Source organism: Equus przewalskii, chromosome 4, assembly GCF_037783145.1.
Source record: "Equus przewalskii isolate Varuska chromosome 4, EquPr2, whole genome shotgun sequence".
Classification (NCBI taxonomy): domain Eukaryota; kingdom Metazoa; phylum Chordata; class Mammalia; order Perissodactyla; family Equidae; genus Equus; species Equus przewalskii.
The window spans coordinates 104,229,394-104,255,817 of NC_091834.1; the positions used below are offsets into that span (position 1 = coordinate 104,229,394).

A 26,424-nucleotide genomic window follows, 5' to 3' on the forward strand; every position below is an offset into this window, starting at 1 on the left:
GCACTGTCGTGGACAATATAGCATCTTCATATCACTGGTATCTCAGTAGTCACCAATCAGAGCACCCCCTAACAGACTCCAACATGGTATCTTCCAGCAGATCATTTCCATGAAACTATTTGTAGATAAGTGTGGCTTGAATGAACTTTCTTCTAACTTGAACACCTACTCTGTATACAAATCCTTTGTATGAACGCATAGCTTCTTAAGGAACTTATAACGGGGGAGATAAGACATGGCCAGCCATATTAAATGTTCAGTAATGTGTGTCACATGAATAAATGAAAGAATAGCACAGAATAGAGAGTGGTGTGTTTCATAAGGCAGGTACTTACAGACGTTAAGAGGATTCAGCAAGAGTATTAGTAACTTCTACAAAATCATAGAAGACCTCTTGGAGGGAGTGGCTTTTGAACTGGATTTTCAAGTAAGGCTATGATTGTGCCATCTGGAAATTCAGTTTCACAACTTCCTGGGCTGTGCTCTAAGTGCATGACTCATCAAGTTGATGGAAGTAAGTCTACAGAAGACTATCAGGGATGTTCCCTTATAATGTAGCATGCAGCAGACCTGGATTGGAATCCCAGCTCTGTAATACCTACACCACAGAACAATTATTAAGTAAGATGATTTATGTAAAACATATGATTATAGAACTCCCCCCAGTTGAATCTCTCATTACTCATCAACCAAACCTTTCATGGACTGGAAATTTACAAATGAATTCAGAGTTCATTTGCGGGTGTCAGTGGACCTATTGATGTTCTAGCTTCCAAGCTCCATTGCCAGTTTGTATAAAAATGTGCCTGCTTTAAAATCTGACTGAAAATAAATTGTAAAGCTGTGCTTTCCAAATAAATGAATAACTTTTCAAAGATCACAAAATTTGTATTTTCCAAGAAGACTCGTGCAGACATGACCATCATAAGCTACTCTCCAAGGTTCTCAATTTATTTTGTATTTCCTTGGGAATGGTACCAGCTATCATAGCATGGCTTCTTCCCTCTGGAGTTCTTTCTATCCTGGAAGATGAAGGAGGAGGAAGGGGAGGAGGAGAGCAGAAGAAGAGAAAATGATAGATGGAATAAGCCAATCCAGGCCAGATAAAGCTTGTTATAACCCAGTCCATCCGTCCCTCTCGGTAGCTCCCCGGCTGCTCTCCCACGTCAGCAGTGTCAGTTCAGCGTCCCATCCACCAAGGGTCCCATGGACAAAAAAGACCAAAGGTGATCCAGGATCCCTTCTGAATCATAACATTCTTGGCACTCAAACCCACCTATATGATATGTCTGTCCTCCATGATAGATGGAAATTTAGCTCATCATTGCTGCCCACCGCCCCCCAATATCCTAATCTTCAATAAATGAGAAGACAGAGTTGTGCTTCATTTACTGACTTGACTTTAACATTTCTGAGGACGTTCAAAGCAGCGATAGAGCAGCAGTCTCCTTTTCATAAGAAACAAAAGTCTTCCCAAGGCTGCCTCATTTCCTGAGTGATGAGTTGAATGCAGAAATGGGGTCCTTAGTCAGCCAGGGCTGAGCCGAGCTTGCGTTTCTGAGCTCCCACAGCACCCTCAAGTGGTAATGTCAAGCTCTGAGTTGCTCTCCGTGAGCGCATTCATGAGACTGTTTTGTTTTGCTGTGTCCTTTCTGTTGTTTGTTGTTTTGCGTTTGTTTTTGTACCTGGTTGACTTCATCAAAGGGGTATCAAAACAAAAAGCCGTGCAGGAATAGGATCTGCCAAGTTGTTCTGAAATGATGGGGATGGTGTGGACTGGGGAGGAGGAGCAATAAGAAGAAATAAGAATACAAGAGAAATTCGTGAGACTATGAGAAATGTGTTTGTCTGTTTTCCGCATGTTGTTTCTTCTCCTGGATCAAAGCAAAGAACAAACCACACACAATCAACAAGGGCTGCAAGATAAAGGGAACACATTTTATGAGCCTGTTTTTCTTGCTTGCTTTTCCCAACTCCAAGTTCTATATAAAATCATCTGAAACATTGCTGGCCCTTGCCTTTGGTAACGGGGCCCATAACCACAGAGGGAATGGCATAGGAAACAACCTTTTAGAGCAGCACCTCTGCATGTGGCTTTAAGACTCAAAGGCGCTGCCCCTCCCATGTGCAATTCCAAAATGAAATTTTATGTTGTGAAATAATAAAAGCATATATGTGTGCTGAAAATAAGTTTCTTCCCAGATATTCTGAGTGCAAAGTTCCATGTGTTCAGCAGAGCTGGAATGCCTTTCCTTGTGTGTAAGCCTTCCCCTGATTACCACACCTGGACTCATGCTCAGCCGTCATAGCCCAGCCCGCACTGCTCTTCCTGTGGCCTGGAGGCTGCAAGCCTGGCAGCCCGCGGCACACAGCGGCTTTCGGAGAATGGGGTCCACACTGGCTCTTCTGACATCAAGTCGAGGTTTGCTGCTAAGGAGCCTATTTAGGGCAATGAGATTGCATATTTGAAAGCACTTTGAGTATGAAGTGCTGGTAGACATAAGAGTTTTCTTTTTTGAAAAATTTGGTAATGCAATGATTCTCTCTCTGCTTCTCCCCTCCCTCCCCCTCCTGTTTTGGACCCACGCTACTTCTCTGGGGCTTTAGCAACCCCGCATAGAGTCAACCTCACAGGACATGTCTTGACCTGCATACACAAGAGAACTTAGAGAGTTGAAACACATTTTCCTCCAAATACTCTAGTTGGAGGAATGTATAAAAATCAACAAGAAGTCAAAATACAGTGATATTTTCCCTCAGAATCATAGACAATAGCCAAAAAGAATCAGGTAGAAAAGCTTAATGCTGTTTTATAGATTATTAACTGTAGGCAGCATAATTTTTCTAAAGATTGGGTCTATGTAAGAAGTTTTGGTTTCCCCCATAACAGTAAATTGTTGGAACCTCTCAAGAGCCCTGTGTTGTAGGCAGAGCTGGTGGGGTTAGCCACTGGTAACACCTCACGTTAGAGATGAGAAAACTGTTCCTTAGGGAATTGTTCTCAAGCAAAGAGAGCCTGGGGTCCGATTGTGTCCTTTAGGAACACTTTTGGGTGCATAACGATTCCTGACTGAAAGGGGCTAAAACAGAGGGGTTTCTCTCTGTTGGGGGGTCTGGTCTTATTCAGCAACTCCACACTGTCAGGGTTCTGGGTTTGCATCATTGCGAGCATTGTCCTTTCTTCTCATGGCCACAGGGAGGCTGCAGCAGCTTGGAGCCTTCAGGTCCTCACTCAACTGTGATCAGAGAGAAAACTGGATGGGGCAATGCTGGGCCAGAGGGAAGAGGGTCTCTCCTCTTACCACTCTTTTATCCAGGAAGAAAAATGTCTTTCTAGTAGCTTCCCAGGAAACTTGTTGCATCTCTTTAGCCAAGTAGACACCCTTAACTTAAGGATGGAAATTCTATACTGGTCAGCAAAAAATGGGAAGGGATAGTGGTGAAGGTTTTGGTAACCAAGGGAGGCTCGGTCACACCAGCAGTTTTGATTGTTGAGAGTGAAGGACGTGAGTAAGAATATGCTTACAGAAAAATGTCACAAAATTTCCTCTGTAAAATAAAAACACTTTAGGGGCCGGCCCCGGGGCCAAGTGGTTAAGTTCATGCGCTCTGCCTCGGCGGCCCAGGGTTTCACCGGTTTGGATCCCAGGCGCCGACGTGGCATCCCTCATCAAGCCATGCTTAGGCGGCGTCCCGCATGCCACAACTATAAGGACCCACAACTAAAAGTATACAACTATGCTCTGGGGGGATTTGGGGAGAAAAAGCAGGAAAAAAAAAAAAGAAAAGAAGATTGGCAACAGTTGTTAGCTCAGGTGCCAATCTTTAAAAAAAATACAACCAAAAAAAAGCCACTTTGACTTTCTCCAAAGCGCTAATGAATAATAGCCAGCCCTTTCCCAGGGTAACATGCAGTACACATCCAGGGTTATTTTTTAGGTCAATGAATGGTAGGAGATATTTTTGTAGAACTCTTCCCTCATGCCTTGAGTGGTTAGATCTGACCAATACCATACCGGGAAATGATAAGGAGATAAAAGTCACAGAATCTGGGAATACGTGGGGGCTAGTCAACATCTGAGCCTCGCTAACCTCCTTCCCTAGTGAGATTCTTGAAAAAACCAGAATCGCCTTAATCTTAGTGAGGATGATTTTTTTTCCTCAAAGATCAGTGACGTCACTGGGAGATGGAAGAATCCATGGGTCACTTGCTTTGGTTCTCTCCGTGTAGCCGGGCCAACTGGTGCAGTAGTTTACCATCATTCCATTTTAGTCAGAAACAAAAACCAAGGGCTGGGTGTGGCTGAACCGTCGAGATGCTCTGTGCTTTCCAGGTGCTGTCGTTTCAAGCGGGTGTTTTTCATCACGTGGATAAACCCGAGTAGGCTGCCATCCCAGGGAATCAGTAGTTGTCTGTCAAGTTCAAGGCCTGAAGATCACAGTTTTGGATGGGAATACTTAATAAAATGCAGATGTAATCGGTGGATAAAATGTCAGACTAGTAGCTATTCCACGTTTTCCCTTAAAGTGCCTCTCAAGGTACAAGTATACAACCTGAAGGTCTGTGGTCTAAGCGGGTGGCTTACCTGAAGTCTTGTGTTTTATCTTAGCATACTCATGAATTCTGTATTCTATTCCATAGTATATTTGGAGTTAATAATTTTATATTATTTTTCTCTGAGTAAATTAGGCACTCAAGAAACATATTTATCTTATGGATTTGAATATCTCAATTTGGAAACTTAGAATTCATTTAGATCACAATCAGCCATTTACATCTCATTTAGGGTTGAACTTGATATCGGAGCTCCGAGAGAGAGAAATCAAGGAATCCTGAAATGCAAATGTAAATATAGCCTCCGACTGCTTCTTCTTTTACCATAGGATGACTAAGAAATCCTTCAAAGTCCTTTGAAAGCGTTAATTTATCCATTCTTCCTCATGAAGATTGAAAAGGGTGGTGTAATTTGGGTATGCTGGGGTATAAAGACATGTAATGGTGGTGATTATGGGTGCAGTGTGGAAGAGCGAGGTCATGGGACCCATGCGGGACTCAGAGCACAGTCGAAGGGACAAAGGCAATGCACCTCCTCCTACTGTAGCAGTGACTTGATTTTGTTTTTGCTGTGAGTGAGGAAAAATCTGTTCAAATTGCCAGCTCCTATGACGAAAGGATTTATTGAGCTGGCGGGCAATTTCTGTTTACCTGTCAAGCAAAATATAAATATAAGTAATTGTTACGGGAATTACTTTTTTGAGTTCCAAATTACAATGGTTTGAAATGCAATTAGTAGTATGGACAAACTTATTTTTCCCCTTTATGAGAAGGAAATTGTTCGGAAATGGATATAGCGGAGTTGATAGAGTTACCGTGCACAATGAATTGAATTACCCACATGAAGCAAATGAGAGGCCTCATTTCAGCTTTATTGCTCCTAATGTAATTTGTTTTCATTAATGAGAGCCCACTGCTTCTCGTATCTGACGTATCTACAAACGGATGAATCAGGGTTTTGCACTGATATCTCCTGTATTTGCTCAAGACACTGTGAAGATAGAGATCGGGCTTGAAGTGTATTTTCTTTCCCGGGTTAGATCTCACAGTTCATAGCTAGGATCTGTTGTGTGGATATTGATGGTTACCCACAAATAGTCAGCATGTACATGTGGTCCGGAGAATGTGTTAAAATTCAAGAAAAACTGTGGAACCACCTAAAGTTGCGTCAGCCGATTTGTAAATTTGTGGGCGTGTCCTGTGGGAATCTGGAGGAAATCTTAAGTGATGGTGAAAAGAAAGATAAAATGGATTTTATAATGAAGATTTTAATGTGGCTTAAAGGAGTAGATTGAGGGAAATTAAGTCAGTTTTCAACTGAAGTATGTTTATTAACTTCATTGATTTTTAATTCATAACAGAGTTTTTTTAATTAAGAAAGCATTGGCACTGAGGACTTCTTAATGACGTGAATTTTGGGATGTAAGGCCTTTTTTCCTTGCAGTTCTGCAGAGCTCATCCGCCACACTGCACAGCTTCTGGGGAGACCAGGAGGCGCTCTGCTGAGGTGCAAACTCCGCGTCCCTGAGGTCCCTCGCCACGGGCTGCCGTCCTGGCTTGGATCTTATCTTTGGCATCTTCTTTGTCAAGTGCCTCTTGGCCACCACTATCCTCCTGAGATGAGCCTTCAACTCTCAATTCAAGGCTGAAACAGCAAATGTCCTGAAAAGACCAACCATAGTCCATTCTATTTTGCCTTTGAATGAACTGCTAAGATGACCTCTATTTAAATGAGGAAAATGGGCCTTTGTACATTCTAGAAAAATTCTTACCCTCTGGAGAATCCTTTTTAGATCCTATAAATTGGTAAGCCACGTCCCGAGAATAAGCAAACTCTCTGGCAATCCTGCAGGTCACCTTGGTGCCATTTAGGAAAATGCTCTAGTGCATTATTCTAGTGCGGCGATTCGCAGAGCTGCGTATGCATCAGAATCACCTGGCAGGCTTGTTAAATGCAGATGACCAGGCCCTAGCCCCGAGTTTCTGATTCAGGAGCTTTGGGATGAGGCCCAGAATTTTCATTCCTAACAAATGCCTAGATGGTCCTTACACTGCTGGTCCAGAGACAGCTCTTTGAGAGGTACTGTGTTAGTGGACTTGAAATGCGCTTAGTGCTCCTATGGTAAATAACTAGGGCACTATTATGGATGCATTTGTGATCCACTGGTTTCTAACAGTCTTTTCTAATGAAACTAGCAAGGCTGTAAAACTACCAAAATATGCAGGAAATTGAGAAAACTGCATCTATTCACAAAAGGAAGGCATTAGCAGTCTGGCCATGTGATTTATAGCATCAGTCCTGAGTCACCATGAAGAGTGTTGGTGATGCCCTGTATGTTCGCTTTAGTCTGTCATTTCAGCCCTAGAACCCTCACAGTGAGCAGCACATAGTAGGCATTCAAATCCTCACAGTGAGTGGCACATAGTTGGCATTCAAATGTTTACTGGATAAGTCAGTGAAATGCTCACAGTCAGCACTGAGATTAGCTACACTGTTTTTCAAGCATGGATTTGGTTTTTGTTTTAGTGAGCTAGTGATACAAGCATACTATGTAGCAAATCATCCCAACCTTGATGCCTTATACAACAAATATTTATTCCCAAATCCACCTTTCTGCTGGTTAACTGTGATTTAGCTGATCTGCACTGGGCTCAGCTAGGTGACTCTCTGCGCTCCCTGGTTGCTGGGCTCACCTGCAGACTGTGGGTGGAGTTCAGGTGTCTCCAAGTATGTTTGTTCTGGAGGCGAGGCCAAAGTGGCAGCAAGGACCTGGGGCATGTTCTCCTATGATGCATCGCCTGCATGCAAGAGGCAGCCAGGCCATGCAAGTACCTGGAAAACCTCTGCCTTCACCATGTCCGTTCACATTCTGTTGGCCAAAGCAAGTCACACAGTCAAGCTGGAAGTCAGTGTGGCAGGTTAGGATGCTTCACTGAAAAAGGTATGGGGTGAGTGAATTTTTGCCCCAAAACATTCAAGTCTATCACAGTTTTGAATATGGAAATACTGGCTTACGTCAAAGATAAATCATCAGGACCTAGAAACTCGGAGCTTGGAAATGTAGTGATGTGTGTAACTGTATTATGCTCTTGAAGGAGGAGGCTGGTCCGCAGACTGCCCCACCACACACTTGAAACAGTGCCTGCTCTTCTCCGTGCTCCTGCCATACGTCCCAGCCATAGCCATGCTTGCTTGTTGTCCTTTTCACTCAGGTCTTTCTTGTTTGCTGCTTGTTTCTTATTGTTGCTAGTCCAGACAATGCTTTAACTCAAAGGAAGGGTCTTAATTCTGGCAATTTTTGACATGGGGTAAGATGGTGAGGGAAGCGGTTTTTTAAGAGACTTTTTCAAACTCAACCAAGCAGACGTCCAGGAAGCAGGTGGCACTTCCCCTACCCTGGCCTGCCTCAGAGACGGCTTCTGGCCCTGACGCCTAAGACATCCATCTCGTCGTCCCTATTTGCCACTTAGAGGAAGCCCTCTTCTCTCTTCCCTCTCTGTGTCTCACGGCGGATGCAAGAACGCACTGGGAGATGCGGTGCTTGGACCTGGAGGCCAATGCACCGGCTTATTGTATTTTCATTTGCTGTTTCTGGCTGACCAGCCCTGTATTTTAGGGTGGATTAAATCAGACTCCCTAAATTTTAGTCCTGTTGTGCATTCTAGAAATACACCATATCCCCTTCCATTCTTTATAACTGGAGTGGTTTTAGTGGAGCCAGATTTTTGATTTTCTGTAACTGTTTCCATTGGCCTGCAGTTGAGTATAATTTACGTGGCAGGATTAAGTGCATCATCATTGGCTCTATTTTCTACCATCTAAAGAATAAGACCCTGCAATTGAATGACCTTGCTTCTATCTATCCTTTTCTATTTCTTTGTTGCTTTCTAGCAAAAACCTAAGAATCACTTTGGGTGACATCATGCAAAAAAAAAAAAAAAAACCCAGCCAGGTTTTGACCCCTGTACCACTAGCCTGTTTCACATTTATTTCTACGGCCGAACCAGACTTGGTCCTTCAAAATGCTTGCCATGGGTCACGAGAGAGAGCAGATAAAAGCTTTCTCTTCTTCCAGGACACAACCATCGTCTCTGTTGGTTAAAAAATTGAAGCACTGAATTGTAGAGGCTCATTAATGTCACTTGAACATTACAGGGAAGCGGATTTAACTTAATTCACTGGACTCAGGGAAGTGCGTGGTTCGAAAGGGCAGGGAGCTCTAGGGGCATCTCAGAGCAGATGTCACTTCCCTTTTAATCTGATAAAGCTTGATATATGAATTAAGACACTTCAGAGAGTGCCCTGGTTAGGTTCAAATGGTCACCAGGGACAAACAGAAACAACAGACTCTTCTCTATCCCCTGCTCTAAGAATCTGAAGAGCCTTGGAAAACATGGCAGAAGCTGTCAGTAGACAATCAGAAGATGAGGCAAGATAGAAGTTGGTGCCTCCTCTAGGAGGTAAAGGGATTATGGGGATAATTTCCGGGTCAACATTGGTAGTAAAAAGTAAGATTTTATGAGTATTCAGAGAGCAGCAAGGAATTTTTAGAGAAAAAAATATATATAACCTACTGATACTGATCCAGAGCAAGGACAAGAATGAAAGACAAGAAAGAGAAAAGGGGAAGAGGAAAATTGGGAGGAGAGAGGAGGTGTGTATGGTCGAATGTCTAACGGGAGAGGCAGCAGATGAGGGGGAGAATCCCTAAAGGAAGGAAGAGTAGGATCTGACAATCCCCCGCCCAGCTAGGAGTAAAATGCTTTCCCTAGGTGGACCCCAGCCATTTAGTTGAATCAATGGTTGTTTTACTCCCTTGGCAATCAACTTTACCACGTGGACTGGTCAACCACGTGTGCCTGTGTACACGCCCCTGGGCCAGCTAGTTTTGTGTATGTTTTGAACTGCATTGTAAAAACCAGGTAGTTGCACAACGGCAGTACTAAACTGCAGAGAAAAGTGCTGTTGGGAGATCAGCATTTGACTTTATTAACTTTAGAGTAAACCTTTTTGTTGGGTTAAAATAAATGTTTTTTGTTAGAATATATTAATCTTTAAGTATCAATTTGGAAAGCTCAAAATTAACTCAATTCATACTTTACCTCTGTGGTTTTTAAAAGCTGGGAACAACGATTTCCTTTTCTTGTGCTGGACGTTTCCTCTTTGTCGAGTTTGTAAATAATTCATTCTACCTAGACACTTATTGGTAGTCATCTTGCAAAAAATTTTCTTTAAAGAAAGAAATACAGAGTTGGTTGAGAATATGCATTGTTTTTATGCATTTAGCACTGTATTTTCTCAAGCTGCCCAAATATTTGTTTTATTTCTCCCCATTTGTATGAGTACAAGGTGACAATATCTAACAGATATTGATGCACAGTGTTTTAGGGATCCCTCCCGTCACTGGCCATTTCATTTCTCCAAATATCAGTGTTTGAGAAAGAATAAAAATCTTAAATAGGGTTCTGCCCTCCTCCTTCTCTTCACAGGGAAAAAGGAAGTAAACTACAGGATATAATTCTCTCCTAGGAATAAGAAAACCTCTTAGCTGATAAAAACCATGCTTAGGCTGCTGAACTCAATATACTTTTGGTCTTCCTACAATGCTTAGCTTGCATGTAGACCAAAAAGTTCCCTTTATTTTCACTTTAAAAATGACTATCCACCATATTTTCCAGTATCTGCCTAATTCCAATGACTTATCATATTTGTTTTGTACATTGATTCCAGAGAAAATAAACACACACTTACACATTTATTTAGTAAGTAGGGAAGAAATAATCATATGAAACTAGATGGAAAAATGGGTTGGTGGACATGATTGTAAGCAGTATTGAAGAATTAAGATATCGATATGAAATAATCAATGAAATATTTTCAAAAATGGTGTCCCACACTCACCCAATAAGCAGGAATGGAAATCTACTTCAATGCAGCATATTCAAGATGCTCAATGACAGGCTGAGTGAGTAGTAACTGACATGTTTCCTTCTGAAATGCTACACCTATATTTGAATGCCCACTGGCAAGTTTCTCTGCTATTCAGAATATCTTCTTCCTTATTTGGGGGATGGGGCTCTGAAAAGGTTATTGAAGGCAATAAGTGAATTAATTATGAATCATAAACATAAAATGCCATAGCTTGCAAGTCTCTGCAATTGCGTTACTTCACTCATCCTAGAATATTAACTGGTTTACTCTTTGCATTTAGGACTTTAGAATCCTGACAGTGTATCTAAAGATTATTGCAATTTGTGTATCGGTATTTAAGACAAATTTGGATGTGTGAGTGCACATGTGCTTGCAAACAAGCATGCACATACACACAAAGTCTGAAACATTCTTTAAAATGAGTTTGTTCAATGTGCAAGGTGAAAAAAGGGAGCTGAATTCTTTTTAAGTTAGTTAATGGGCCTCCCTCTAGATTGGGCTCTGAGAAGCCTCGCGGCAAGCACCTTGTCCTTTCACTAGGGCCTGTTTCCCTTCACACTTGCCTCTAAGAGGCTCTTGTTTTTCTTGACCTCCTTCCTGTCCCCTCCCCTTCATTTCTCTTGTTTGATTTTCAAATTTGATTTTCTCAACTCAAATTGTGTACCTCAGCTCTCTTCCATGATTTATGAGTTTTATAGTTTTTTTCATTTTATAAATAATTTTAAGCAGAAATTGCTTATCATATTGTCTGGATAATTTAATTAGGATTTTTATCTTTGACTAAATTGTAATTTGAATACCTTCAAGCTCACTTGAGAATATAATTTTTAAAAGTGGGGGACACATGTGCCTTCTTTATCCCACTTTCAAGCTATCATTGTTCGTATACATACATGTATAAAGTACTGTGTATGACATATGAACTATTTCCATATAAATACTATATTTTGAATACAATGTATTAGTACAAGAAATGTATGTAATGCTTCCTCTGACAGTTTGTGTAAATGTGTACGTGCACATTTCATGTACATGTACATTATGTAAGTGAGGCCCTCAGGCGTCTATATTTAGTGAAATGTCAGGACCTGGATGCAGCTGAGAGCAGCATGAGCCTTCCTTTCAAGTCTGCCTTCTGAAGGGCAGCTTCCTCCCGTCTAAAGCACAGCTGCGGCGGGAGAGGGGGAGGAGAGCGAGGTTTCCTATTTATCTAAATGCGATGACTTTTAAAGTTTAGTTTTATGGCTCTTGTAATTGTTGCTTCTGTCTTCAAAGTCAGGCGGGCTGGTGCAGCTCGGCCGCCCCCGGCCCTGTGCGCAGCACCATTGCCTGTGTGATGATGTTGGCCGTTTGCTGGGCGGGGAGCCTCCTAGCTTTTGAGAGGCTGGTTTTTCTCCTTTTTATAGTTGCTGTGAAGGAAACGTGTTTTTAACTACTTTAATGATTGCGCTTTTCCTCATCGTGGAGGGGAACCACAGAAGATTAAACAGAGGATGGGTGTGGTATAAATTTTAATTAAAACCAGACTACCCACTGGGCTGAGAGCTTGGGAAGGGTGTGGAAGGGACTGGCAGGTGTCCTCCTCTAGGAGACTTACTCACCGGCATCCAGTTTCTCCCTCCAGGTTAAGGACACCGAGGGAGAAGGCAATTTCAGGACCAGGCAGCGTCTCTTTCAGGGATTTCTGGACTTGGGCAGTGGTGCCAGGAGATCGCTTTGGGCCCAGACCCAACGAAGGCTGGCGAGCCCGCAGTATGGGCTGCCCAGTGGCCGCGACCTCGCCTAATTTTCTGAAAACCTAAATGGAAATGGTGATGGAAAGCTCAGCGGAGCAGGGGGCGCCGCTGAGTCCTAGAAGGTGAAGATGAAGATGCCCACCTTGACCTGGTGTGGAAGGAGCAGCAGAGTTGCAGCAGCCCCTCTCCGCCTGTCCCTTCCCTCCGGAGTTTGGGGTCATAGTCCTGGCTAATGCTCAGGGTGGGATAGATCCATGCCAGCTGGAAGGGCTGCAAGAGGGAAGGGGCTGCGCAATGAGAGGAGGGCGGGTGAGAGGAGAAGGAAGAGCGCCCAGATCGTCAAGAAAGATGAGGCGCGGGTTCCAGCAGGAGAGAGGATCCCAGAGGCCAGGGGGAGGGCATCCACCCCAGGAAAGGGAGGGGAAAAACCAAATAGCCTGTGGTGTGGAGTCGGAACTGAGCACGAGGCACAGTCTGTGTCTTTCCACACAGGGGCGCTGGAGCACGTTTTAATGCAGCAAGAGGAGTCGAGGCTCACGCTGAACAGTGCACCCCATTTGGCGTCCTTTCTCCCTTATCACTCACTCTCCGCTGGGCGGGGGGGGGGGGGGGGGGGTTGGGGGGTGGAGAGGAAGAGCAAGCTTTGGAAAAGTTGCCGGCATCCCAGATGCTTCAGCCTCTGCCTGTATTTACTGAAAATGAAAATGGAGTTTGCGATGTACACAAATCAGTGGGTGTATGTGGAGGAGTGTAATCGAGTTGCTCTGAAGGTTTCCACCAGGCCTTCTCTCGCTTGCCTTCCATGACCTTTTCCTTCCCCTCTTGTTGAGACCAGGTGAAAGAAAATGGATCTGTTTTCGGAGAAGAGCTTGGCTGGAGAAGGAAGGAGGCTCCTCAGAAACCCCCGTCCCCTGAGCCCTTGTCTTACAAGCCGGCCTCCTCCCTTCCAGCCCTGCTGTTCGCTCTCCCTCACGTCCCTCGCACCCCCAGGCCCCAGGGTCTTGGCTGTTGTTGTTGCAAGTTAGGCAAGAAAAGCTGGAAGGAAAACACGAGGGGGAACGCCTCGGAAGGAGCCAAGGCTGCAGCTGCGAGCAAGGCAAGCGTGTGGACGCGGAGTGCAGCCGGGGCGCCAAGGACGGGCGCCTCGGTGTGCCAGCCCCTCCTTTAGTCTCCCCAACTCCCCCTCCTCATTGTCCGCCTCTTCTCATGCGCACTCTCCCGGCGCAGCGTTGGGGTGCGACCTGCGGCGGGGCCCCGAGCGCCCAGGGCCCTCAACGGACACCCACCCCCGCTCCCACTTGCACCCACGACCTGCGTGGCCCCCGCCCCCTTCTGGCGCGCCTGCCCCCCCGCATCCCCGTCGTGCGCCCCCCTGCTCCAGGAGCCCACCCTCTCCCCGCCGCCAGCCCCCTGCCACCGAGGCGCCATTATGTACCCCGGGTGGAGGGGGCCGCGTGGGGAGGGGAAGGAGGAGCAGCGCAGGGGGCCGGGGAAGTGGGGGGAGCGCTGAGATTCGCTCTGGATGTTCGCCGGTCTCTAGGTGGTGCCAAATCCTGGGGCCTAGGCATTTTCCCTCCCTTTATGTTTTTTTGTTTTTCTCCTTCCGTCAATGTCTTCGATTAGGCCGGACGCGGCCGTGGCAAGGAGTTGAAAAAAACAGAAAAGAGAAGAGAGAGAGAACACACCCCCAGACCCCAAGCTTCGCGAGCCGCCGGGGGAGGGGGCGGAGGAGGCTGAGCCAGGCACTCGCCCAGCGGCGACTTGAGAGTGGCGCGCGGAGGAGCGGCCACCGCTACCAGCTTTCCTTCCTCCTCCTCCTTCTTGCCCCCTTTTCTCCCCTGGAGCTGGTGGGGAGCGGGAACCCGAGAGGGAGAAAGCAGAATATAAAAACGCCCCGAAGACAGCCAGCGAGAGCGCGCGGAGACCGATGGCTTCGCTGTACCAGAGGTTCACGGGCAAGATCAACACCTCGCGGTCGTTCCCGGCGCCCCCGGAGGCGAGCCACCTCCTGGGCGGCCAGGGGCCCGAGGAGGACGGCGCGGGGCCCAAGCCCCTCGGAGCCCAAGCGCCGGCGGCGGCGCCCCGGGAGCGCGGCGGCGGCGGCGGCGCGGGTGGCCGGCCCCGGTTCCAGTACCAGGCGCGGAGCGACTGTGACGACGAGGACGTAAGAGCATCTTGGTGGGTGGGGGGCGGCGCGGGGCTGGGGCCGAGTGCGCTGGGAGACGCGTCCGCCCGTATCTCCGATGGTTCTGATCGCCCTCTTCCCTCCCCTCCCCTCCCTGCCCCCACCACTCCCGGGAGCACCCACAAATACACTCCTTAGAGCGGATCTGGGTCACCGCCGTCCTGGAGCGGGTCTCTCTCCGCAGCGGCGGCGGCCAGGAGTTGGTGGCTTGAGAGCAGCGTTTGTGGTGCTGCACTGCTGGGATGTGGAATTGGCTGGGGGTTTCATGGATATGTGGATGTCTGTTGTTAACTGCATGGTGCTGTGGATCCTAAGGAGGGAATTCGGTCTGTTTGTGCTTGCAAGTTGATTTTTCTTTCTTTCTTTTCTTTTTCTCTTCTTTAAGACTCAGGGAAGATAATGTCCCAGGGTCTTTTTGTCCCCCTCCCACCTGTCACTGGAATCCATCCATCGTGCCCTCCTCACCTTCCCCCCCCCCGCCCGCCCACGCTGTCCCTTCGCTCACTTGCCTCCGCTTCTCACTTCTCCAAAACGCTTCCCCCCCCCCCCCCCAGTGCTGGTCGTGTTGATGGTGGTTTTCTTTTATGGAAAAAATAAATACATAAATAAAAGCACTAGCATCCGAGGGCCACCCTCCTGTCCCAGGGCCCAGCACCATTTTTGCTGATGGGAATCATGCCCTGCCTGTCTCCCAAGCCTAACCTTGGACTAGCAACTCTACCTTAGACTGTGTTAGCTGAAAACTTCTCTGTGAGCACGTTTCCTACTCTTCTAGGGGCTGGAAGCCTGGGTTTCAAAGGTTGGATTTGCATATCGCCTTAGTAACCGATGACTCAGGCAGGGCACCAGCAGCCGCAAAGACAGATGAGTTCAACCACCTCTATTGATCCCTTCCAGACACTCAGAGGGCCAGGGAGGACCAGGAAGCTGCCGTTTTTCTTGGAGACCTTCTCTCCCTAGGGAAAAGAGAAAAATCCCAGACAAGATCTTGGGCAGGGAGGCAGGGCTGGCCTGGTGGTACAGCCCCTAGAGCTATGCAGAGTGTGTTGGGTTATAGAACCCCCTGTGTGTAGCTTTGAGAAGTTTCCCATCTGGGGGCAGCTGGGCACTGGTCCTCACACGAGCCTATCAGATAGCCTAACCATGTCCCTGCAATGAGCAGGAGGTTGTAGCCATTAAACAAGTCCTGCGTCGGGTCACACTGCTTCACCATTTGGTATTTCTTTTATAGGGCAAGAAAGGTGTGTGTGTGTGTGTGTGTGTGTGTGTGTGTGTGTGTGTGTGTTGGTGGGGGGGTTGAGTGCTTTCACAAGGACAGTTCTGAAATAGTCACTGAGGTTTTGTTGCTGTTACTAGTCAGTCTTGCTTTATGAATGGAGATGTGTTTGTGTGTGTGCACACACACACGCACACCACACACTCTGTATCAGATCGTGCATGTGGTTTTCTTATTTTCTTTTGGGTCGTGTCCAGATTCCCCTGGTTAGATAAAGAGATATCTGAGAGATATCCCTGAGTTCAGTGGGCCAGGTCCTGAGAGAGACACATGATTTCTTCAGTCATCTGGTTCAAGGAACTAGAAGTCTTTGGGGAGGGATTTCACTGAGGTTGGTGAAGAATTCTGGAGGATTAAACTACCAAGAATCTTGGGGAAGACAATTGAGCTGCAATGCAGACAGAAATGATGCACTTTTTGCCTTAAACCTGACTTAAAACTGTCGAATTGTGTTATACTTGGAGTGAGAACGATGTGCAATCTCTTCTCTACAGGCGCTAGGTGTCAGTAGGAGAAAGGAAAGGCAAGAGCTTCTGACTTTGGTTTCAGATGGTCTCCACCCATCTTTTTTATTTCATTATTTTTTTTTATGTTAGCTTGGAGCATATATTTCCTTCTTTTCAGTTTGATATATGTCTAGAACTGTTTCTCAGAAAAAGCGAAAGATTTGAACTGAGGAACAAATCAAGGATTTAATATTTGCAAATGATTTCTGCTGTTATGGCTCTGAACGATGTATCTAACTTAGATTCATTAAGTCCTGCCATCAGTGTTTTTCCTGGAAAATACAGAAGTGTGTGTAGCTATGAATGTAGTGTGTGTGTATATAATGTCCCTATGAGATATATATGAATATATATATGTGTGTGTGTATTTAAAATCTATGATTAAACGATGACACAGGGCTAAATGGCTAAATGCAGCATCGATTTCTTGAAAACTTTTATGTGCTTTTCTCAGAAAAGTTATTCAGAATTGGAAAAAGTATGTTTAAAAATTTGCTAAAGGATAGATGTACATATTAAACAACTCACTTTTCTTCCAAGAACAATGGCTACAATTTGCTTAGGATGAGGTAATAAAGAAAGATAGTAGATAGAAAAACTGCATTTCTGATACCAGCCCTTGTCAAGATTAAAGAGTCTCCAGTAATCATTTTGCTACCCGAATTTAAACCTGAAGATACACAGCTAATTAGGAACACGTTGCAGATTGTTCTGTGGATCTCGGCGCAACCACTTAAAACATTTCCTTAAGCGGTTAGGGAGCGCCATTGCTTGGGTGGGAGCTGTCTGAGGTGCTGAAGCATTCTCTGCCTTAGTGCATAGGAGATCTCCAGCACTTCTTTCCTCACGGTCCCAGCACTAACGCTGGTGGCTTTATTGCTCTTCTGTGACTTGTCAGTCAGGGGAAGCTATTCCATGGTAAAGAAACAGCTTTCCAGCCTTGGTCACTGAGATGATGGTAAGTGGCATACCTTTGAATGCCCCCTGTGCCTCTAGTCCTTCCATCCAGAAAGGGGGAAATGAAATGTAGTTCTTTACTTCTGCATGTGTGTATGTACACGTGCGTGAATATGATTGAGAATGGGAAATTACCCTAAAACAAAACTTAAGGTAGTTATAAGGTCTAGCAGAGATAAATCTAATGTGGAGGTTGCATGGCGGGTAATTAACTAGTAATGCATTGCCTATCTGCACAAATGACACTTGTAGGGGACCTCCCCTCTGGGTAGGACCACAGAAAAGCCTGTTTGGGGTGGGTCAGTTCTAAGATGGGGAGTTTAACTTTGAAATATAAATAAAGCCAGAGTGCCATTTCTATCAGAGTTTTCTCATCAATCTCAGATTTATTTAAATATAAAGTCAATTATTTGGAAAACCCCTCTGAGGAATCAATAGCTATTTAAAATTCATTTTTTAGGTTTAAAAATAAGTTGACTCTTAAAGAAAATGTTGCTGGAAGTGACTTTGATTGGACTTTGGTAACTTCCAATAGGAATTAACTGTGACTAATTTTAAAATGCTGAACTTTGTCATGCCCCCACTCAAGTGTTTCTTTTTGATTTCTTAAAGGACATTAGAGGCTTTGGGTACTGTCAGGGAAGTAGTCTTGTTGGGGTCACATCAGCAGGTCCCTGTATTCCTCATTTTGGGTGACACGTCTTCGTAACAATACAGATGTGATGACAACAAGATTTTAAAAGAACAAATTGGCCAAAACAAGCATTGAGCCACCAACCCCTGCTCATGATGTCTATCAACCTGACAGGGCCAGTTCCATTATCCTGTATGTCTTCAACAACCAGCCCATCTTTTTTCTCTCCACCTTGATTTTTCACTGGTATGGCATCAACACCCTGTTAACTTCTCTTTGGGATTTGTCAACTTTAATGTGTTAGTAGCTTGACTCTACAAATATGTTTATATACCCTGTTACTTTCTTCCACTCCAATTATATTTTTTTTAGATATTTGATTTCACATTATTTTCCTAGTATATGAGAAAAAAAGCTAAAACTTTCAACTACCTACTTGGTCCCCTTATTCTCATGATTAATTTGACAATGCTTAGTGTACTCACCTACAGATGGCTGTGGGATCCCAGAAGATTGTTTTGGAGCTTTAACTGGGAGAACGTGTAGAGTTGCAATCTCACTTACTCCTTATAACAGTAGTACTTACAGAGTTGGCGTTATTATGTGCCCAACCAATATATATTACTGCTATTACTAATAAGGCTACCCCTTAATCTCTCCTTCTCCATCAGTTCTTTCTTCTCTGCCTGCAAACAGAAACAAAGATCCTCTTCATTGATCCAGCTCTGGCTACTGGCCTGTTTTTCTTTCTTCTTTTCTTATCCTACTTCTCAATCAAGCTTCACAACTGATTCTGCTTACTTGTTATCAACAACCCTCTTTTTCTCATCTAGCTTGGTGGCAGATTTATATTCTTACTGTCTTCACTACAGAAACTGCACACAAAATGTCGTCAGTGTCCTCTTAATTACTGGATATAGTAGCCCTGTCTGGTTCCTCCTTAGTCTTTGCTGTTATAGCTTTTTCTCTTGATGACCACCACCCTGCTGTTCAAACTTTTGTGACATGTGTCTTTCATGATGTTATGTTAATTCATGTCCTGTCTCTCTCTCTGAACTTCACCTTTGGGTTCTTTGGTAAATCATTTCCTTCTTCTGCCCTTCATGTAGAGGATAGGAGAAACTACACTCCAGGATTTTGGTCTCCACTCTTCTGTTCTCTCCCTTTCATGCTTTCCTCTTAAGATAAATTCGATATAAGATAAAGGGGTCTGAGTATATTCTGCAGCTTCTGTATTAGAAGATGACTAAAGTAGCTTTATTACTCGGATGTACATCTTCTAGCATGTCTTTTGAAGATAACTTGCTTTTTTATTTTACAGAATTGGAGAATTGGAGAATTTGAAGGACCTTGGTGATCACAATCTTGGTCTCTCTTCCAAGCATTTGTTCCACATATCAAGCAGATAGATGCTAGATTATTTCTGTGGCGGTGACAAGACATCCACGTGGAATATATCCCTCACTTTGTCATTCTCCTCTCTACACCTGCTTATTCTAAATTCCTTTCTGCCTGATCTCCTCATTTCTGCTACTAGTTTGCCAGTCCTTACATCTCCTAGCATTGCATAAAAGATATGTGAGCATGTGAAGATTATATTTTCTCAATATCTTGATTTCTTACTTGTAACATTAAGTATTTCACTGGATAAACTTTGAGGTCCCATCATGGGTTTAATGTTCTATAACACTATATCAATGCACCCTGCTGGTTACAATAGTTGTCCTACTGAAAATTTTAATTTTTGCACTTCAGAACATATTTTAAACACATGGGAAGTGCTTACTATCTAAAACAGTCTCTCTGTAAATGTTTTGGTAAAGTGAACAATTACTTAACTGTAAAAAATATAGTTCTATATCTATAGAGAATTTGCTGAAATTTTAATATATCTATAACAAAGTTATACAAAATATTGCTTTCTGTCTCAGCACAGAGAATGTAGTCATAATTAGGAAGTTGTCTGTGTTATGAGGAAGTAAGACTTGTGACGTCAACCAGGGGTCAGTGCTAGCTGAATGATGGCTGAAGCCAAAGATATGAAAAATACCTTGCGTCTGCATTGCACCTGGTAGTTTTTAAAGCACTGCTACATGTATCTCATTTCACTTCCAGAGTTTCCTTGGCTGGGGGAAAACCAGAACAAAGTGCTAATCTGTTGGCTTGAAAAATTAATAAGGGTAAGCCTGATTCCTTTCGTTTGGATGAGTCAATTGTCAACTGTGAATTATAGCCAACAAATTTCAGTGTGTTAACAAGCCTTTGCTCTCTAGAGCCAGCCAAAAAAGTGTGTGTTTGCTTAAAGCCAAATCTGTTTGTAAAAAATGAACATTATGCCTTCCCAGTGGATTTGAGTTCTGTGTAGCAATCAGACATTTTGAGGTAGGCATGGGAGCCTACTTTGTATGACATGCTTTTCTTATTGCTGCTAGTGTGCACTTTTTAATAATTTACTTGTATACGTCACTTGTAGATTTAAAGAGGTCTGAAGCGTTAGAATAACATAATATTAATTTATATTTTTGACAATGGAATCAACTCATTTTCCCACATGAGATTAATATTCTAGTATCACTCTGTAGACAGGAATTTCTCTAGATGTTGGCTTTGGATGTTTTTTCTTCACGAAATAGAGCTTTTATCTTCCATACCCAAAGATTTTTCTCCTTTAGAGTCAAAATGATTAATGAGTTTAATTTTTGCAAGCAACTGGCAGGAGATGCTGAGTAAGATGTACATGCTGATTGTATATGACCCTGTTCCTTTTAATTACTCTGATGATAACAATGCATTTATCAAGTGCATAATGCAATATGCTTCTCTGCAATATGCAATATTGATCTCTTTCACAGAGCATTGCCTATAAAAATAATATGTACAGTAATCCTTTTAAAATTAAATTCTGCCTAATAAATTGAGTGTTAAGGGCATTGAGTACCCATGTGCCATGTCATGATTTGGTTCTATTTTAAGCACAGTTGTTTGATTTTCTGTACATAGAAAAGAAAACCTCAGCCTTTCTGGTTAACAACTTTTGAAACATTTATCTTTAGAATGATCTAGCATTGTGAAACTATCTGAATAGAATATTTTAGAATTTGATAACATCTAATTTTACAAATGAGAATACAAGTAATTTTGTGGATAATGTTGGACAGATCACTTGTGTTCTCTGGATCTCAGACAAACTCAGCCTTCCAATCGCTCCTGTGTTTTTCTCAGTATGCTCTGAAGTGGAGGAAGCAACTTAATTACATCACTGAGTTTAAAGAGTAAGAACATTATGAAGTCTAATGGTTTAAATTATTTTGGTTCTAAATGAATGCACTAATTGCCGAAGAGAAAAACAGACAACTTTACTACTGCAGGGCAAGTTTCGCCCTGACTTGCTTTCCCCGATAGTTTTACTTGTTTTCCTCCATATATTTCTTTCTGTGTTTTCCAGCAGCATCCAGATCCAGCTGAAGCACAAGAAATGTTTAGTTTTGCCCCATGAGTGAGAAACATATGTAGCTAATATTACAGGAAGACCAGAAACCAATAAGGCCTGTAAGGTCCAAGTGGTAGAATTGGTGGAATTCCACGTGGTGAATACCCTACTTCCCAGAGTTGGAGCATCTTAGGCGACAGTAGAACACACAGCAGGTCTAGGGGGATGGAGGCTGCAGATGAGCACAGGACAGGGATGCAGGAAAGAGGGAGACTCCTGTAGCTAGAAACAGAGTGGTTCTCAGCTCCTGAAACAGTCTTTACCTTTAAAAAAGACAAACAAACTTTCTTTCAGTCATCCCTGCATGTGTAGGTAAACAGCGTGAAGGCATTTAGAATGTGGTAAAATGATCCTAGCAATATGCCCAACGGAAATGAAAAAATCACACACGCATTTATTTAATTCAAAAGGAACTTGAGGATTTTCCAGGGCACCACAGTCATTGTAAAAATCAATTTTTTAGCTTTCTATAGTGCTCAGATTTCCATTGATATCAGCTTTTACCTTAGATGAGTTTGGGTCAATTTTAACATGCTTATGTTAAAAAAAGAAAAAGTGGAATGAGGGATAGAGGGATCTTCCCGAATCTGGAATTGAGAAGACCCATCCATCCTTTCTATCTCCTGTTGTTTACTCTTTGGGAAGATTTATTCTTAAGACAGAACTACTGGCATTAGTCCAGCAGCTCTCATATAGCAATGGGCTCTTTATTGTATTATCCATGATATATTTATATAACTGTACGTAGCCATTATGCTTTGTATGTTATACACGTAATATATTTTAAGGTGCCATCAGCCTGAAGGGAACAGGAATGGAATAAGGAAGCATTGAAAGAACTAGGAGTAAAGAAAGTTTTATAAGGGGAGAGGGGAGGATGAAGCAGAAATTAAAGGTGGAGAAACATAGGAGAGAGTCAGTGGCCTCCAGTCCCCCTGATCATATTCTCCAAAACGCTTAATTTTCTAAACTGTATTCAGACCCTTCACACACCTCATGCGAAATCCCACCCAATAATATTTTAAAGATTAAAAACAAATAAGAGTGAGAAACCCCTATAAAAGTCTTGAGAGGTGAGGTTATTGCATCTCTTTTTGAAGACTTAGAGTTACCAGGTGTTTGCACCCTCTCAAGCTAGCCCAGCCCAGGTGTGAACAGCTCTGATCACTGGAGACGATTTCTCATTCTGTGCAACTCTGTAGGTTCTGCCCACTGGTCCTCGATATCGCCATAGCTGCTGAGGAAAGACAGAGCTGCCCTCACATTTCTGAAGCAGACGAAGTCTCGTGGTCCCATGTCCTCCCTTCTTATTTTTTGCATGCTGCCTTCAGGATCAGTTTCCTCACCGCTCACCTCCTCGAGTCTTCTCAGGAGTATTCACGGAGGGAATTAGTATCATTTTGTAGGACACTTGGCTGCATTATAGAATACCTACCTACTTTCCCAAGTGAGCTTTTGGGTCTTCTCCATCATGTTCATTCCATCTTTTCCAATTTGCAAATGCACATTCTCCATTGCCAAGTGTGAGGGAAATGTGCTGCAGGTGAATTGCCGAGTCCAAGTAAAGCCATCTGTTAGCAGTTCCACACTCGTGTTTTCTCACACCCAGTGCACGCTGCCAGCTCCACCAGCCCTTCAGAAGGAATACAGGCCCAGCTAGAACTTGTGTGAGGATCATGGTTAGGTGGAGGCATGGACAGGAGATGCCAGCGGATGGAAGTGGAGGAATGGAGCACGGAAGGCAAGTTTGGTTCAGATTTTTCAAACTGGAGCTAAAGCCAAGTGTTTGAAGGGGGCTGGCCTCTTGTGTGGGGAGGTGTGGGGGTTGTTGGTATGGCTCTGCAAATATTTCCAGGTCTTGTGGACACCCAGGAGGATCGTGCTCCTCTGCCCGCTTAGAGTTCAGTGTGGCCGTTTGGTTTACTTTGGCCAGTGGACTGGAGTGGAAGTGAGTGCAGCCCTTCTAAGTGGAAGCTTTAAGACCCAGTGCATGATTTCCTCTGCTGTCTCTTTCCTTTTGCCATGGAAACCAGCAGTATTTCAGGTAGCAGCTGTTCAATGAGCAAGATGTAAACTTTGGTTTGTAAATCACTATGGTTTGTAAACGTCACTACAGCATAACCTAGCCTGAGCTGGTTCATGTGGACGAGTCACTGTTCATTGTTTCTGGGCCTTGATTGCATCATCATCTATGGGTAAAATTGGCACTCTCTGAACTTCTACAGGAAGTTTCACTCTATCTTGCCATATCTCACTTAAAACTTTCTAGTTCTCAAAGACACTGAAACAAATTCCCCTGGGTAGGGCAACAGTCATTGGAGTGCATGAGTCTTATCAATTCCATCACTTTCTTTCTTTGGGGAGCATGTTTGTTGAGAGACTGGAACCAAACGAGAAAAGACCAATTTCCTGAAAGTCAAGTGCATATGTTCATGGTGGGGGCAGGGGGAGGGGTCGAAGGTGGAGGGACTGGGCAGTGGGGGAAGGAGTAGGTAGGTTGGTTGCTAGATGATGAAAGCAAACGTTGCAGCCTTCAAAATGCTGCTAAGGGACAGCTGGGAAATGAGGCTTCTTGGCCTTTGATTGGAGACTCTTCAAGTCAGACAGGCTGTGAAGGTTCCTGGTGCAGAGAAAAATCTCACTCCCTGAGTCTGTGTCCTCGGTAAATGCCCTGCTCTTGCATTTCCATGGATTCATGACAAGGTTATTTACAATGTAAAGATTGAAGGGTATACGTTTTCATCTGAATAATAGGAAATGTCAGCAGAAAGCTCTAGCTTTAGCACAATACTCTTTCTCTCCTAATTAGCATCCTGTCTATGACTCTTTTAATCTCCATTTTGTATGTGGATGGGTGTCATGGATTTCTCTTCCTTCTTCCCAGATTTTTAGTTCCTCCGAATGGATAGGAAATCCAGCTTCTAAATGACTGGTTATCTATTAAAGGGAGAGGGGAATGCCATGAAAGACGGGGGCATCGTTTCTATAGAAACCGGAGCTGACTGTGATGAGCAGGGGCATCTGGTTTCCTTGTTGGGCACTGGCCTTACTGAATACTCAATCATTGATAGGCTTCCTCATTGCCGTCCAAGGCTCCAGTGAGATCGTGTCAATCAGCAAGGCTTTTGTTTCCACAGGTACGAGGAGAGCACATGAACAGAATCCCAATGTTCCCGCACTTGCCTCCCCGTGGTCTTTCTAATCGTGCTGCCTCTGCTCCAACGGGTCTTTTATTTCATCACAACCTTAGGGGCAGCACAGTCCTGCTGTTTACCCTTTTATTGCTCCTGGGGTTCATCTCAGTGTCTCCGAAGCAGGAGAGGACCTTGAGTGGTCATTTCTGGTCCTGGGTATCTACAACTCCCTCTTATAAATACCTAAGAATCATTTTTCTCCCTCAACAGACACCCAGGAAGGTTTTCCCACAGTTGTCCAAGATATGCTTCCTCTTGCCTCATTCCAATCCATCATGCTGCAAGTCAAGTCCATTTGCTTGTGTTCTGACCTCACTACTGACACTTGCCTTCAGGATGTCCCTGCCCCAGATAAGAGCTGGCCATGCCACTCCTTACTGATAACTCTGTAAGGACTCCTCCCTTCCCTCAGAGTCGAAGCCAAGGTTCCTTTAATGACCGAAGGCCCTGCGTGATCTGCCTCCCCACTCTGTCCCTGCAGCCTCGCGTTGGCTGTTCCATCTGCCCCGACATTCTTCCCCAGATATCTGCTAGTCCGACTGCCCATGTCCCTCAAGTCTGCCCCAGTGTCACTTTCTCACTGAAGTCGGCACTGCCCACCCTATTTAAAGTTGCACTTCCCCCTCCCATCCTTCCTGATATTCCCCACCTGCTCTATTTGCTTTTCCTTTATCACGGCATTTATCACCTTCTAACATGTTATATAACCAGCCCTGGGGGTCTAGTGGTCACGATTCTGCTCTTACCACCGAGGGCCGGGTTCATGTCCTGGTCAGGGAGCCACACCACCCGTCTCTCGGTTGTCATCCTGTGGCAACTGCGTGTCGCTGTGATGCTGAAAGCTCTGCCACCAGCATTTCAAATACCAGCAGGGTCACCCGTGGTGGACAGGTTTCAGCGGAGCTTCCAGACTAGACAGACTAGGAAGAAGGACCCGGCCACCCACTTGTGAAAAAATTGGCCATGAAAACCCTATGAATAGCAGCGGAGCATTGTCTGGTGTAGGCCAGAAGGTGAGAGGATGGCGCAGAAAGACTGGGCAGGGTTCCTCTCTGCTGTGCACAGGGTCACTCGGAGATGGAGTTGACCCAATAGCACTAACAGGAAAATATAAAGTTTTCTTATGCCTGTTTTATTTTTGTCTCCCTCTGTCAGAATATTAGCTGAAGTAGCATAGGGATCTTTGGCTGATTTATTCTCTGATGTACCCAGGTGCCCAGCACAGAGCCTAATACATCCAAGGTGCTCAGTAAATATTTGTTGAACAAATGAGTGAGTCAATGGTATCCTACCTGGAAAACCTGTTTGCTTCTACCTGAATAATCCCAGTTCCTTTAACCCTGTTCTCCAAACTTCTTTTTTGAAATGGAAAGAGTCCTGAGATTAGAACTCTGAACCTCCTGTGTGGCTGCTTACAAGTGTCTGCAAATGGATCCTCTTCAGGATTTCATTTATTATTTGATTCTGAACAGGCTCGTCCTCATGGTCCAACTTAAGAGCACAATTGAGAGGTTAAAGTAGTTATTAGGGAAACAGCAGAAGTTACTTTTGTAGGACCTGCTTAAAATGTGTAATATTTAGCATTTGTAAATTTTGTCTGAATTTAACAGTAAGTATGCATTAAATATAAATTTTCTATATATGACTGTTTTTGCTGACTCTTTTTGTGGTTATCAGAGAAAGTAGTAGAAAAGAAGGTCCCCTTAGGGAAAATGGAAATCTTTGAGAAGAAGAGATTCCTATAAATACAGCAAGGTGATAAGTTGGTTTTGATTAGAAATTTGCATTACCTAATCCTCAATTTAAGTGAAAGAAAAAGATCACAGCTGCTTTTTCCACGATACTGTGATCATCTCTTTATCTGGCAGGTAGAAAGTCAAGTCAGAGTAGTTTTGAACCATATGTCATTAGAGGAAAACTACAGTTCCCAGACCAAAATGCACAATTTCTGCCAGAAAA

General features: G+C 44.1%; 1 protein-coding gene across 4 annotated transcripts in view; it reads left to right on the plus strand.

Moving 5' to 3' along the window:
* DPP6 (dipeptidyl peptidase like 6) overlaps positions 1 to 26,424 on the plus strand; it is a 987,445-nt gene that overhangs the window by 226,681 nt on the left and 734,340 nt on the right. The window contains exon 1 of one of the 4 annotated variants that reach the window (XM_070616963.1): positions 13,997 to 14,387. The exons of the other annotated variants lie outside the window; for them this stretch is intronic. Within the exon in view, the coding sequence (XP_070473064.1) occupies positions 14,151 to 14,387 (237 nt within the window). The 5' untranslated portion in view covers positions 13,997 to 14,150. Of the gene's footprint in view, positions 1 to 13,996; positions 14,388 to 26,424 lie in introns of those variants that run through there. 4 annotated transcript variants of the gene reach the window in all.